The sequence below is a fragment of the Heterocephalus glaber genome, unplaced genomic scaffold (genome assembly GCF_053883595.1).
Source record: "Heterocephalus glaber isolate CG9 unplaced genomic scaffold, H.glaber_assembly_v1.0 deba00001497, whole genome shotgun sequence".
Classification (NCBI taxonomy): Eukaryota; Metazoa; Chordata; class Mammalia; order Rodentia; family Bathyergidae; genus Heterocephalus; species Heterocephalus glaber.
In genome coordinates, this window is record NW_028258320.1 from 33,125,194 (window position 1) to 33,140,704 (window position 15,511).

General features: G+C 31.1%; 1 protein-coding gene across 21 annotated transcripts in view; it reads left to right on the forward strand.

Moving 5' to 3' along the window:
* The window catches only part of Pcdh15 (protocadherin related 15), a 1,622,160-nt gene that overhangs the window by 1,590,418 nt on the left and 16,231 nt on the right, over positions 1–15,511 (forward strand). For 20 of the 21 annotated variants that reach the window (XR_015440346.1, XR_015440347.1, XM_087184836.1 and 17 more), the window contains 2 exons: positions 2,223–2,441; positions 8,173–8,325. Coding sequence is in view for 19 of the 21 variants with exons in the window: in XM_087184836.1 (XP_087040962.1) it covers positions 2,223–2,441; positions 8,173–8,325 (372 nt within the window). In the remaining 2 variants the exon portion in view is untranslated. Of the gene's footprint in view, positions 1–2,222; positions 2,442–8,172; positions 8,326–10,407; positions 10,414–15,511 lie in introns of all 21 variants that reach the window. The other variant, XM_087184852.1, reaches the window with a different exon arrangement.

The window sequence follows — 15,511 nt, forward strand, 5'->3', positions numbered from 1 at the left end:
GAAACAAGCTAAGTTATATTCCTAAGTATGGGGCTGTTGTAGTGTAAAATGGCTACCAAATCTTTCATAGGTGGTCTAGACATGAAATGCAGAAATACAGTAAATTGTAATCTCACTTATAAATTCTGCATAGTAAGAATAAGTATGCAATTAATGGCCATCCTCTCATTCTGATTCTTCCCAGTTTAATTATTTCTTGTGATAAAATTCTTAATCTGTATTTCAATTAGATTTCTTTCATTGTCTGATAAACAATTCAATCAAAATGGCTAAACATATTGTTCAACATCTGAAAATGATGTAGAAAAATGACTATAAGAAATACATTTTTCCTCTCAAAAGCAAATCTGTAAAGCAAAACAAAGTCATCCTAGTTGACTTATGTTTTAATATTGAAATTTAAATTGAAGTATGGAGCTTCAAAATGAGATTGGATTATCTAGGCCATTAAGGTTCCCAAACTAGAAGACTAATAAATTATCTAATGGAATTCATATCTAATAACAGGCACTCCATTTTGTATATATAGTAGCTCTGAACAGGGTGTTAACTAAATTCAGAACCAGCAGGATTACCACAATATTAGAACACAAAATGTCTAAAAGGCATAAAATTATTTATGAAAAAATTCAGTTATGGCATTTAGTTGTTTTTTTTTAACTGATACAGAAAAACATAAAAATCAGTCAACGAAACAGAAAAATGTATAATATTTAAATCAAGATAAAGATTTCTTTCTTCTCAAACACATATTTTTATAGTCATATATTAAAATATTCTTCATATACTTTAAAAAACATATATAAAATCTTTCTAGATTTTGAAAATGTACAATACATTATTATTATATATAGTCAGCTTACTGTGCAATAGCACACCAGAATTTCTTTTCTCTAACTATAACCTGGTACTCATGAATCAACCTTTCTCCAATCCTCCTATACTCCCCTGACTCTAGTAACTACCGTTGTATATTTATGTGAAATTTAGGCCATTAAAATTTTTCTTTTCACATTTCTTTGTGTTTTCCATGTTTTCAACAAAAATGTTATTTTTCTACTGAGAAATATAATTTAAAAACAATATTTTCATTTTATACTTTTTAATCATATATATTATAAAGTATTAATTCCAAAAGAAAATTTAGATTTAAATATATCAAGATAGTAACAATAATTATAGTTGTCTTTGCTTCATGGACTTCATGTACCTTTGCTTTTCTTGAGCTTCTTTGTTTCCCAATTTTCTATAATAAAATCTTTGACCATAATAAAAATCTCAAAAAAATTAAAAATAAGATACATTGCTGTTCTGTGCTATTGAGAATACAATTGTTGCATCAATATGTAGGGTTTATAAGGACTACTCAAACATTCTCTAGGAATTTAAAAATATACTGACTAATCATAGTGTAAAATATATATATCAAAATTGTCGAGACTAGTAATATAGAATAACTATTTCTTGATTTTTCCTCCACAATGCAATACTCACAGTTGGAATTGAATTATTTAGTAAGAAAGGTTTGCACAAATTCTGGGATTAAATTTATCACTATTATCTGTCATTCTGACTACACTGCTATGCTGTCTGCATCATTTATTTAGGGCTTTTTTCCCTAAGTAGAAAAAATTAATTTATTCTCTTTTCACATAAAAACATTGTTTTAGTTTCAGTTTTGAAAATGTTGACATTAGAGATGGCGAAATGGAAAATGAATACTGATTATGGGCTTAAAGAGTTGGTTGTGTGTCCTAAATCTGTTTCCATAATTGTAGAGGTTTCCACCTGGCTATAAATCAGTATTGTAAAGTTCTGTGTTTATAAGATTATCTTAAAGTCAGCATGAGACAAAATGCATAAGTATAATTTTAAACTATGCTATATAACTTAGGGCTATTATATTTTAACCCTCTGAACAACTTACCAAAGTAAATTATGTCAACATAGGGATAGTATGTTCAATGATAATGACAATTTAGTTTTCTTTAGTCTGTAAGTATATTATGTAAAGGTCATTGGCATTAATATCTTTGAAATTCGTATACGTATGTGTAATCTTCTTTATCAACCATTTACTTTATATATGCACGTGTTAATATTTATAATAAAAAAACCGAGTTTGTGTTTCAATTTAAGAAACAAAAGATTTTACAAAAATATTTTATTTTAAATAAAGTTTTTCTAACGTTATTAATTTTATCATTTGTTTAACAATAAAGATTTTTGGACGGCAAGCTGCTCGATATCAACAAAGACTTTCAGCCATATTACGGGGAAGGAGGACGCATACTGGAGATCCGGACCCCAGAGGCAGTGACCAGCATTAAAAAGAGAGGAGAAAGTTTGGGATATACAGAAGGGGCTTTGTTGGCTCTGGCCTTCATCATCATCCTCTGCTGTATTCCTGCCATCTTGGTAGTCTTAGTCAGCTACCGACAGTAAGTATCCAAGGATGCTAAACATGGATAGCGTCTCAAGAAGAGCTGTCTCTGATAATTGCTTTGTGGTTGTAATAATAATTTGATAGTGCAACCACTGTGGGATTGGTTTACCTTTCTTGTACCAAATTACCTTCCTCAAGATAACAGAAAATAATACAAACTTTCCATGCATTGCTCACAGGTGCCTTGCTGTCCCTGTGCTCCTACATGTTCTTGTCTGCTAGGAGTGTCAGGCTATTTCATTCTTTTGTTAATTTTCTTCTTGTGATTAAGAGATTCAAGGAGATTATTGGTATTATGAGGAAAAACTAATGGAATGTCATATCCAGATGCACTTTTTCCCATTTCTAACAAAAGGTCTGCACATTCACTTCATTGTTCTAATTGGTTTTTATCCATACAATTACATTTACCTCTGTGCAGATGACCAAAATGTTAGCACAATTACTGTAAAAACAAAGCATATCTTGCATCATGATTTCCATGTGTGTTCTTCCTGAGTAGTTTCAGAGCTTGTCTTGTAGTATCTAACCTCATATTTTAAGAGTATGTAACCTTATTCTTTTTCCATTTCCTCTAGTCAAATATATCCACTTGCAATATCTATGTATTTTAAACATTCAACTTAGTTCCTTCAAAGTAATCTAGTAATTATAACTATTTGAAATATTTATACTTAATGTGGACTAGTAATATACTTTATGTGACACTAGGTATGGGAAACTTTGTGACTGGAGGTTACACATTTTAAATGTATCTCTATTGATAATGAGTCAAAAATGGGAAGATGGTTAAGAAGAGAGGTAGATATGAGGATGTTATAAGAAGAAACTATGTAATAGGCAACATAAATCATATAAGTTACCAAATATAATGAACAGTAAGAAATACGGTGCAACTGCTGTCCATCACTTAACAAATCTACAGGGAAAGTACTAAAATAATTCTTACATATTCTTACACTGTTATCTTTGCTTATCAAAAATATTCCCCCACCCTTCAAATACATTTATTCTTTTATTGTGTCCACTTTCTGAAGAAACTTTGGAGTCCTTTTTTGTGAGTACCCTTAGTTGTGCTATCCTGGCTGCCTCAATGTCCTCAGTTTATTAAAAATGTTTACCTTTCATAGTTATTTTGACTTTGGGGAAGAACCAGAAGTTACAGAATGTCATATCTGATGAATAAAATATATGAGGACATATTGTGATATTTTTATAAGGTTGTCTTTTCATTGGATGGCACTGTACAGCAACATTCACTGCATCTATGATCAAATCTCAAAGATGCTCATGAAAGAAAAGACTTCCAAAACTGTTTTAGAATGTGGCAAGAAAGATAGAAAAAGAGTGTTTCAGAGAAAGAAAATATATTGAGGGAGATTAATGACAATGTGTCTCTAACTATAATTTTAAAATTTAAGTATTCACCATGTAGTTTGATAATACCTTGCATGCTTGAAGACATTGTAGGAATATTTTCACATCAAAAGTAAGTGAAATTACAAATATAACATTTGATGTATTGGAGCTTAATATATTTTTAACTAATAAATTGATGTGCTAAGTCTAAATCTATGAGGAAACTAATAGTTTTAAATTATTAAGCAAGTAATGTAATATTAATTTTATATATATTCTGTATTACTAGAGTCATTTGTATTCAGCTATTTCCCCAAGTGGCTTTATTATATTCTGAGAGCAAAAAAATCAGGGAGAAAAATTCTTATATTTGCCACACAATAAAATGATCAAAACTGAAGCACCCTAGATGTAATACTCAGTAGTGTGAAATTTAACAAAAGCATTAGGATGCTTAATATTTAAACACACTGTATGTGCATTATTTCTCTTTTAGTTCAGTATTCAACTCAATACTTTATGAATTTATTGCAGTTATTAATTTGCATAAACAGAGTTAAACAAAATGAATTTTGCTTTTCTCACATATCAAGGAGAAATCCTAATATGTAAAGATCTCACATCTTCATATTCTGCCTGCAAATAAGTTATAAATGAATGGATTTTTATAATGTGATTTTTCTTTTCTTTTGCTTAAATTCTTTCATTAGTAAATTTTAAGTATACAATACGCTTACATTTATCATTGGGTGCTTGTACCTGTACATGACGTATCTTGGGTCTTATTTTTTCTCCTTTCCCTGTCCTCCCTTCCCCCCATTCCACCCTTAACTATTTACAAAGACTTTGTTTCCACTTTTTCCTTTTCTCATAATTTTTCCTTTCCTTTCTTTCCTTTCCCCTTCCCTTCCCACTTCCCCTACCCATTTGGACCTTTTCTTCCTATTTCAAATTATCAATTATTCGCTTTAATCATTTTAATCCTTATTTACACTTTCAGTTTCTCACACTAGAGAAGCTAGTCAGTATTTACACGTGTGTCCTATTTATTTCACTTAAGAGGATAGCCTCAATATGCATCCATTTAGCTATAAATATCTCTAGTTTCTCATTCTTTACGGCTGAGTAGTAATCCATTTTATAAAATACCCCACATCTTCTTTATCCAGTTTCCAGTTGATGGGCACTTGGGCTGTTTCCAAGCTTTAGCTATTACAAACTATGCCACTATAAACATAGGTGCACATATATCACTGTGGGTATGATTCTTTTAATTCTTTGGGGGAGATGCCCAGCAGGGGAATAGCTGGGTCAAATGGAACCTTTAGTCCTAATTCTTTGAGGTATTTCCACACTGATTTCCACAGTGGTTGTACCAGTCTGCACTCCCACCAACAATGGAGAAGGGTTCCTTTCTCCCCACACCTCCGCCAGCATTGTTATTGGTTGATTTCTTGATAGCACCCATTCTTTCTGGGGTGAGGTGGAATCTCAGTGTTGTTTTCATCTGCATCTCTTGAAAGACCAGTGATGTTGAACATTTTTTCATATGTTTATGAAACATTTTGCTGCTTTTACTTCTTTGTTTAAGAAATATCTATTCATTTCAGATGCCCATTTTTTATTTTATTCTTTGAATTTGGGGGTTCTGATTTTTTTCAGTTCTTTACGTATTCTACATAGTAGTCCTTTTTCTGGAGTACAGCTGCTAAAAATTTTTTCCCACATTGTAGATTGCCTCTTAGTTCTATTGGTGGTTTCTCTTGCATCCAGAAGCTTTTTAATAAGATGAGATCCCAGTTGTTGATTCTTTGTGCTAGTTCCCGTGCTAATGAGGTTTTGTTCATAAAGTCTTTTCCTATGCCAATGTCTTCAAGAGTTCTACCTAACTTATTTTCTGGCAAGTTTAGTGTTTCTGTTTTAATATTTAGATCTTTAATCCACTTTCATCTTAGTTTAGTTCATGGTGATAGATATGGGTCAAGTTTTAATCTTTGACAGGTTGAAATCCAGTTTTTCCAACACCATTTATTAAAGAGGCTATCTTTCTTCCAATTAGGGTGGTTGGCTCCTTTGTCAAAGATGAGGTGACTGAGTATGTCTGGGGTTGTTTCTGCATCTTGTAATCTATTCCACTGATCCTCAGGTCTGTTTCTTTGCCAGTACCATGCTGTTTTTATCACAGTAGCTTTGTAGTATAGTTTCAAGTTGGGGATTGTGATACCTTCTGCCATGTCTCTGTTGCTTAGAATTGCTTTTGCTATTCTAGGTCTCTTCTGGTTCTAAATTAATTTTTAGATTGTTTTCTCTAGTTCTGTGAAATATATTGTTAGAATTTCTATTGGCATTGCATTAAATCTATATATCAGTTTTGGAAGTATGGCCATTTTCACTATATTGGTTCTACCTACCCAGGAACAAGGGATGTCTTTCCATTTTCTTATATTATCCTCTCTCTCTTTTTTCAGAGTGCTGTAGTCACAGTAATTAGAAAAGAGAAAGAAATAAAGGGAAGATAGGAAAGGAAGAAATTAAAATGTCATTATTTGCTGACAATATGGCACTTTACATAGAAGACCCAAAAAACTCTGCCAAAAAACTTCTAAACTTAATTGACAGATTCAATAGAGTAGCTGCATACAAGGTCAACACTCAAAAAATGATAGCCTTCTTATACACAAATAACAGACTCACTGAGAGAAAAATTAGGAAAACAATTCCTTTTACAATAGCATCCAAAAAAATTAAATATCTAGGAATAAGTCTAACAAAGGAAACAGAAGACTTCTACATTGAAAACTATATTATATTATTTCTTTGAAATTTGCTATGTGTGAAAGATTGGAAAGCAAATACAAAAAAAAAAAAAAAAAGTGTCATGAATTCATTACCCAGGAGTAGTACTTTCCAGTTTTAACTTCAGCTTCAAAGTGAGGCTAAGAACATAATCAAGACTTGCTGCAGGACTAACTCCATTCCCTTAATATTCTTCAAGCAGAACTAACCAACAAGCCAATTATAAAGATCAGAACATCTTTAATTTTCCATTTTTCTATTACAGTTGAAATTCACATCACCATGTTTTAATCCAGATTTTCTTATTACATTAAATTCATTTCTTTATTTTGCTGTAATGGATGATTTAATAGTTTGTATGACTATAATGGTAATAATAAAGTGCTCCCTATTTTCACTTTCCAATTTGAAATACTTGGTTTTCCTACTATGTCATTAACTCTGTCATTATGAGTTTAACTAGTAAATTATTCACAATTTAGAATAAATCATATGCTAAAATATTACGAGTGCCATGTTTCTAATGTATTTCTCTTGTTTCTTATTCATTGCTTTCCTAAAAAGATTTAAAGTGTAAGTATAATTATGAATATTTTCTGAATGATTTTATGTTATAGAAGAGGAGAGAACACAAATCATATTGATCCAGTAGTTATGCTATCCAGAACTATTCATTACTTGTTAGGTATGTGTAATAGTTATATCCTTTTTGGCTTGATATCTATAAAATTGAGCCGATTTTGGATGTAACTGGAGTAAATGCGAAATAGTATCTTCTGATCATTTCTACATTTAGAGGTTTTGGTTTTAAGGAAGGGATTAGCAATCAGTGGCTATGATTGAACTGTGGAGTAAGAAGGGCAAATGTTCATAGGAGTCAAAAGGCTATAAAAACTGACCAAATCTCCCTTCTCATGAACACAGCCTCTATGAAGTAGTGTCAAGAATATTTAAATATTTACTAAATAAAGTAAATTTCTGAAGACAGGCAAATAATAATGGGAAATTAACTTTAATATGAAAAAGATTCATTAATCAACTACCAAATATTCTTCATATTTTTCTAATTTATTTAATGTCTTTAATTGACAAAGAGTGAACATTATTTTCAGGATACAATTTGATATTTTAATACCAGTATCCTTTATGTAATGTTTAATTCAAAGTAAACTTTTATTCGAAGGTAGAATATCTTTGTTTGTAAACGACCAAAATCTTTTCTTCTAGTTTTTTGAAAATTTATGCCATAGTACTGTTATCTATAGTTACCCTATTATACAATACTAGAACAGCAGAACTTCCCCTAATTGTAATTTTAATACTATCATTAATTTGCAAATATTTCTATGAATTTGATCCTTCTTCATGGAGCAAATATTTTAAAGAATTGAGGAGAATTATATGTAAATGCTACTCTGTGAAGATGATTCTGTCCTTATTTCGGTTATTCTGAGTTCAAATATTTGTAAGCGGGTTCCTCTGATAACTGGACTTTATCGTTGAAAGATAGCCTATTGCTGTGTGTATGATTTCTAAGATGAGTTTTACTAGACAATCTTCCTTTACCCAAGACGCCAAGCTGAGTGCACCAAGACAGCACGAATTCAATCCGCTTTACCTGCGGCGAAACCTGCAGCCCCGACCCCAGCACCCACGGCAGGGCCCCTGCCCCTGCCGCCGCCTCCTGGTGCGCATCTCTATGAGGAACTGGGTGACAGCACGATGTAAGTACACTCTCAGAAACTGAGAAGCAGGTGGGTTTTTAAAGGGAAGCTGCATGGTGAGTGCCTTATGTCTGATTGTTTTTAAACAGAAAAATAGTTAAGATGAGGCCCTAACAGAGGTGAAGTTGAAAAGCAATAGCTAAAAGCTAAATAAAAAAATAATAAATAAAATTAAGAGAAAAGTAATATTCACTGGAGGAAACAATTGCAGATATATAACTGAGCTATTATACTTAATTTCCTAACTTTCATGTTCAGACTTTTTCCCAAAAAATTGTAGTGTATGAAAACAAAGTTTTGTTTTTTGTTTTCACATAGGAGATGAGAATAATGCACATTTATTAAATAGTAACTTCTGATTTGGAATCAAAACCAACCTCCATTTGGTGATCAAAACCAAATTCTATGGTTTAAAATTGTATACTTTTGTAAGGTACCTTTTAGGAAATTATATAATATTGTAATTATAATCTGAATGAAAATAAAGAATCCATCTACTAAAAGCCCAACTATTTACAGAAACCTTTTCAGTATATTACTGATACCATAATGAGTTTAAGCAATTGTGAACCATATGTTTAGAAAGAGACTGATCACTTATTGCTGAAAGATTTCACAGCTCTTCCTGTTGAATGATACTACCCACCCACATAATCTGATTTCCTTTTGGAGATATTAAATTGTCTACCTTTTTAAAATTCAAGAGTAACCATTCTGAGACATGATGTGTAAAACAACCAAAGGTATTATAAAATTCTGGATACAGCGAGCATAAATTTAGAAAACCTATTATTAGCTGAAATTTGTTCAAGTAAAGACATTCTAATGTATATCTTTTACATTTTTAGTGTTTAGTAGTTGTAGTAAAGCAAGCCTCCAAAACTATATACCTTTTAATGACAAAACTGGTTTAAACAGATGTGGTAATATCATTTGTTATATTAATAATGTTGTACAGACTATTTAGATGAGCTTAATAACATTAAAACTGATAATCCCATTTTAACACTAAAACTGAATATAAGCAAAATTTATTGGATGCCATTCTATCTCTAAAATGGTAATTTAGTAAAGGAGTCATGCTTTAAACTATTTCTCACTTTTTTCATGAGTTGAAAATGATGGTTTCTTTTTTGAATTACTGGTGAATGTAGGAATTGAGCCAATATGATTTGATTCTCTTTGATTATGTTAACCACCTGTCCTAGCAACAATGCTTAGAAAGTAGAAAAACATTATGCGTAAAGTTAAATGTGTTTATATATGAGATCAGTGAATGGTTATATTCATTTTAACAAAAGCAGGCATACTGTAACATTTGGAATCAGTATAACTTGTTTATATTAAACTAGTTACACTTAAGTACTATTTTTACATGAGAAATTGTAGCAGACTTAGTAGATTTTATAATTATATTTATTTCACATAATTATTTTATATTATACACATTTAATTATTTTATCTTCAAGAAATGTTTATTCCCAACTTTTATAGCAATTCTAATGATATATAATTATAAAATAAAGTAGCTATAAATGAATTATCAGTTATCAAAAAGAAAAAAACTATGATGATTTTAAAAACAAAAGTATGAACAAATTAATTAATGATTTTCATATAGATTCAACAACTACTATGTATGGTCATAATAGTACTTGTATATTTGCTTTCATCCAAACAAAATATACCTTTTAAATTAGTGTAAGGTAGTCAAATTTTCAGAATTAAGGTATAGAAGAAGAAATTATCAGTCACATTTAATATTTTCATTTCAGGATTTAATTTTTCCACATTTTACAGAATTGGATTTTGCAGATGTATAATATACAGATTGCTAGCTATTAGGTATAATTTTGTGTGATAAGACATCCAAATAACACCATATGACTTTATCTAAAACATTATGAAGAATTGTTCTTATGAATAAACACAAAGAAAAATTTAAAACCGTACATTTCTTGGGGGTACATATTGTTTAAAGCAACTTCCTGTTAATATTTTCATAATCATCTCTAATTAACTATAGTTAAAACTTTTCTTTTTCTATCACATGTTTTCTCTTTCTCACCTGTGGATACATAGGCATAAGTAAGTAAATAATATCATTCTAATACAAAGGCATTAGAAAGTATATATAAGAGAATAGATTAAATGTTATTTTACTTTAAACACAGTAATAATCTTTTACCAGTGTCATTTCATTTAAATTTGTTTTTGATGTCTTAAAAGAAATGGCATGACCTAAGTTAAATGATTTCTGACATATTTAAAAAAATAACTTTCCAAGATCAGGACAAGTAAAAGTATTTGCTTTCTGTGTTTTCCAATGTGTCCACACTATCTGAATTCTTCAGATAGGCTTAATACTCAAGGGCCACCTGTGAGAATTCCTTTTTAGAGTTTATATCTGCCAAATGGCAAATTAACAATTTTAGATTTATATATCATTTTAGAACCTAATTTATTACCCTGATTTTTCAATGTGGCTATTTAGCTTTTATTCAAGGTGTTTTTACTTTTACTTTTATTGCTATTGAGTAAAATTAAATAACAACTGAAATCAATATTTTATTCTTTTGGGGCTTGAGAATAATCAACCATTTGGGAGGAAGACACCCAATTCTTTTAATAGAAAATTTGTGCAGTTTGGCTTTTTCAACTTCCTTTAAATCTCATAGCTCCCTGTGACTTAGCATACGTGCATCAGCAAATCCCTCAATGATATCAAAACAATATAATTTTAACATACATATTTTCCTTAAGGGCAATCTTGATGAAAACTTGATCCTGGTCATATTTGAAGGAAATACCAATAGCCCCTCCACTGATTGGTATTATTTATAATGTTTTATAACTGATTAAGCTTTAAGATTTAAACAGAAGGAATTATAATTTTATTCAGGACTGTGGCATAAAGTTAATTTGTCAATTGTGATTTTGCACTCTGTGAAAAAACTTTTTGCTTTTGTCTTTGGGGGCTGTTCTCTAATCTAGGTAATAGAGTATCCCTTTCTATATTCTCATGCAAATTTTGTCTCAGAGCAGAGAGAATTTTAGCTCCAGGGGAGAATTACTGAGGTATAATATAATGGACAGGTACTGATTTTGATAGAGCCAAGGTTCTTTTATGTCTAACACTCAACTCTGTCCAATTTCAAGCAAGGCAAAAATATGAAATCAAAGGCCAAGATGATTTCCTGCATTTGGAAAGTGTGATTTAAATATGATTGAGCTGTTACATGTGGACCTGAATACTTGGCTGTATCAAACTAACTGAAAAAGAAAACTAGTATTTGATACTTTTTTAAAGACATGTTACAACTATTAAGATTTCCCTGCCTTGTCTTTTTGGGAATAGGGACTTTAAGTCATGTTTTGCTTCAGGTTGCTTGACCTTTTAAATTTTGAAGTAGAAATAAGAAACATAAAAACACCTTTCTCATTAAAGCTATGTCACAACGTGTTTCCTTACATTTCATTATCTTCTTTTCTTTCAAGTCTTTTCCTTCTCTACCATTTTGAACAAAGCAGGGGAAATAACTCAATCTCAGAAGACAGGAAAAGTCAGCAAGTTGTGATGCCCTTTTCTTCCAAAACCATTGAGGTTCACAAGCCAGCTCATATAGATGGATCACTTAAAAGCAAACAACCAGAGCCTGGAAGAAAATTTACACTTCTATCTGACGAGGACGACTTATGTGGCCATGACCCACTTTATAAGGAAAATATGGGTCAGAGGTCAACAAATTCAGACATCACATTGAGAACAGAGTTTGAAAACCCATTTTTAAACCAAACACAAGTCAAGAGTCAGTCTCTGAGGGGTCCAAGAGAAAAGATTCAGAGGATGTGGAATCAGCCAGTCAGCTTACCTAGAAGTCTGATGTGGAAAGTTCCAAGTAGACCAGAAACCATAGATCTGGTGCACTGGCAAGGCACCTGGCAAAAAGCTAAAAATGAAAACACTGGAATATGTTCAAACAAAAATAGCGGCAGTCTATTTCTTACAACTGAAGGGGTAAATTTAACAGAAAAAGAAGAAACAAGGCAAGGAAAAACACTGATTTCTCCAGAAACAGAACAGTTGAAATCTCTGTCTTCAGACTCTTCATTTTCCTCTTCTTGGTCTCACTTCTCATTGTCTACTTTGCCAACTATTTCAAGAAATGTGGAACTCAAATTAGAACCTAATGTCATCACTTCTCCTGATGACTGTTCCTTGGAACTTTCTTCTCCAAGGCCTTGCATTTTAAATTCTCTAGTCTTTAAAAGAGAGACAACCACTTGTATGTTAGATGTTGAAACCAAAAGGAACAATTTTGAAAATCTTTCCCATCCACCTAATATCTCTCCTTCCTCTTCTCCCCCTCACTCTCCTTCTCCTAATCCTCCTGCACCTCCTCTCCTTAACCCTTTTTCTCTTTCTTTTCCTCTTCCACCTCATACTAACCCTTCTCCTCTTCCTCCTCCATTTCTTCCACTTTCCATTCCTACTTCTACTCTTCTTCCTACTTCTCCACTTGTTCTTTCTTCATTCTCCACAGTTCCATCATTATCTCCTCCAGTTCCTAGTCCACTACCTCCTTCAGGTTCAGTTCTAGACACACAGAAGGTTTGTAGGCCGGTTGTGAAGTGCACTACCACCATGACACTTCCCGAAGAAAAGTCTCCTGTGACAAACCTATCAACATCAAAAGCAGTGTGTAGTTCAGACCCTCAAAGAGAACAAAAAGGCATCCTCAAACATATAAAAAACTTAGCAGAACTTGAAAAATCAGTATCTAACATGTGCAGTCAAATAGAAAAAAACTATCCACCCACAAATATCTCCAAACTCCAAAGTATTTGCCCTTCAGAGATAACAAATGTGGAAATCACATCTGAACAAAACCAGGAAGATTTGAACAAGAGTGTTGAAGGGATTGGAAAACAATCTCACAGTCAAACTACTTTGCTATAATGTTGCTTGTCCTATTATCTGGATAAATATTTTATTGGTCATTATCTTCAAGTTGAACCTCAAATTTGAACGTCAAAGAAGTTGTCAATATTTTATCCCAAACTCAATGCAATGCTGTTTTTTTAAAATTTTTAATTTGAAAGATTATTAACTTCATCACCACTAACTCATATAGTAGATTTATTTTTAATTTTCTTAACTACAAAGTAACATTATTTATCCCACATTTATTTTAAAAGTAAGTAATTTTAATCTGGTTTTAATGGGGAGACATGGGCCTGAAAGTTATTCACTTTTAACCAAAAGCTTTTTTATCATGTTGATGCAATGATTTCACTTTTAACTTTTGATCATAGTTTTATATGAATGTTCCAGGAAAATAGCAAACTGTAACAAGTAAACTAAAAGTTATACCATAGGTTCTGTTATTTTATTGAAGCTTGTGTATTTGGTAAGAAGAAATGCTTTCACAGTAAAACATTATGTACTTAGAACTGTAGGGGGTGACAACATGAGATTTTTTAAATAAACCCCAGGTGCTATAATATGTACTCATCTGTTTTCTTTTAAGAATATCCTTTACTCTGGCTTAATTTTATCTTACTAGTATGCTTATATATTTGATAAGTCCTTTACATTTTCTTGATTGCTGTGCTGTCTTACTTATTTCTCATTGTGCTTTTCCTTATCTTCTTCAAAATGACAATAAATAAGCAGTTGTTGACTTTTGTAAGACATTTCATTGTTCCCACAGGTATTAATGTGCTGTTTAATTTTGTTTTTTTCACATGGTTATGCCCCTCCTTAATAATTTCGATAAAATTTTTTTCAAAAATATATTTATTTATGTTCACTTTCATAAATGAAATGTGACAACTTTAAAAATCAAGAGAGGTTATATTTGGTGAAATGTCACCAGTTTTATGTAGGCCTTTGTACCATCTTTTTGACAAAGAAGATAAAAATTTACACTCTGGGAAGAAATTTCTATAGTTACAATAATTGTTCTAGTATCTTTGTGCTCCACTTTTAAAATTTTTTACAGCATTAGCTAAGTACTTTCTTCCTATCTTTCTTCATGGTAGTTACACTTTCAGAGAGCTTGATTTAAGATAAATTACATATTTATACATATATATGTATATTATTAGGTACTAGTATGTATTCATATATAAGTATATAATATGTAATATGTGATCATCAAGTAATTACTTTGTCTTTCCCATGAAACAGATGGAATCAATTTTATTTACTGGAAATTGCTATCTTGAATATAAGTTTATTTGTTTAACTATGGAATTTTAATATTCTAGAAGATATAAGTCTTCACAGAGAAAGGTACAGTTTCAGAATAGTTTAATATGAATATTCTAGGAAATTTCTTTGAAATTTCCAGGCAAATGTTAAGATTGATAATTATATCTGCAAGCATGTTCATTTAGGTCAAGAGCCCTACAATGTATCATTTCAAAGGTTTTATTCAGTGGTTATATGACATTTCTTCAAGAATTTGATCTGATATTTCTAATTATCAAGATCAGATAAAAATAATCTTTAAATTAATTATTTTTATTAGTCCATTTGCTTCAGATTCCTTTTCATCCAAATCAAAAGTAATTTCTTTTCTGGGGTTCTTGAACATGATCTTTTTCTCTCTTTCACTGAAAAACTTCAGTTGGAGTTTTTATTGGCAGCTGGTCATATGCATGAGAACTTGTGCTATTTGGCGGACTCTGACAAGGTATTATTCAAAATTGTGTGAGCCTTTAATGTGAGTGTATGATATTTTTAAGCAAATTTCTACCAACTTCTTATAACTGTAAAACTTAGAACTCCTTGATAATGATATTTATAAGTAGGTACCAAGGAAGAGTATAAAAAATGCAAATAACATTTTTGTGTAAGTGCCTAACTAAATTGTTACATTATCCTTCTCTATAACATTTTAAAGTAATAATTCTATAATCTAAATTCTTTTTATTTTGTACTTTTCAAATGTAACACTAATACTATTTTATATTTAATACAGACTTTTATTAATACATTACATTTAGAATTTCTTTATTTTGCCATAAAAAGTTAGTTAAAATGTCTTTTACATAAAAACTAAAAATATTATTTTAGTATAGAAGGCTAAGTATTCTCCTTCTCTTCAATACCTGTACTCTGCAATCTGACAACTAGCCTCTACAAAAAGAACACTGTTTTCCCCTGTATTTATTAAAA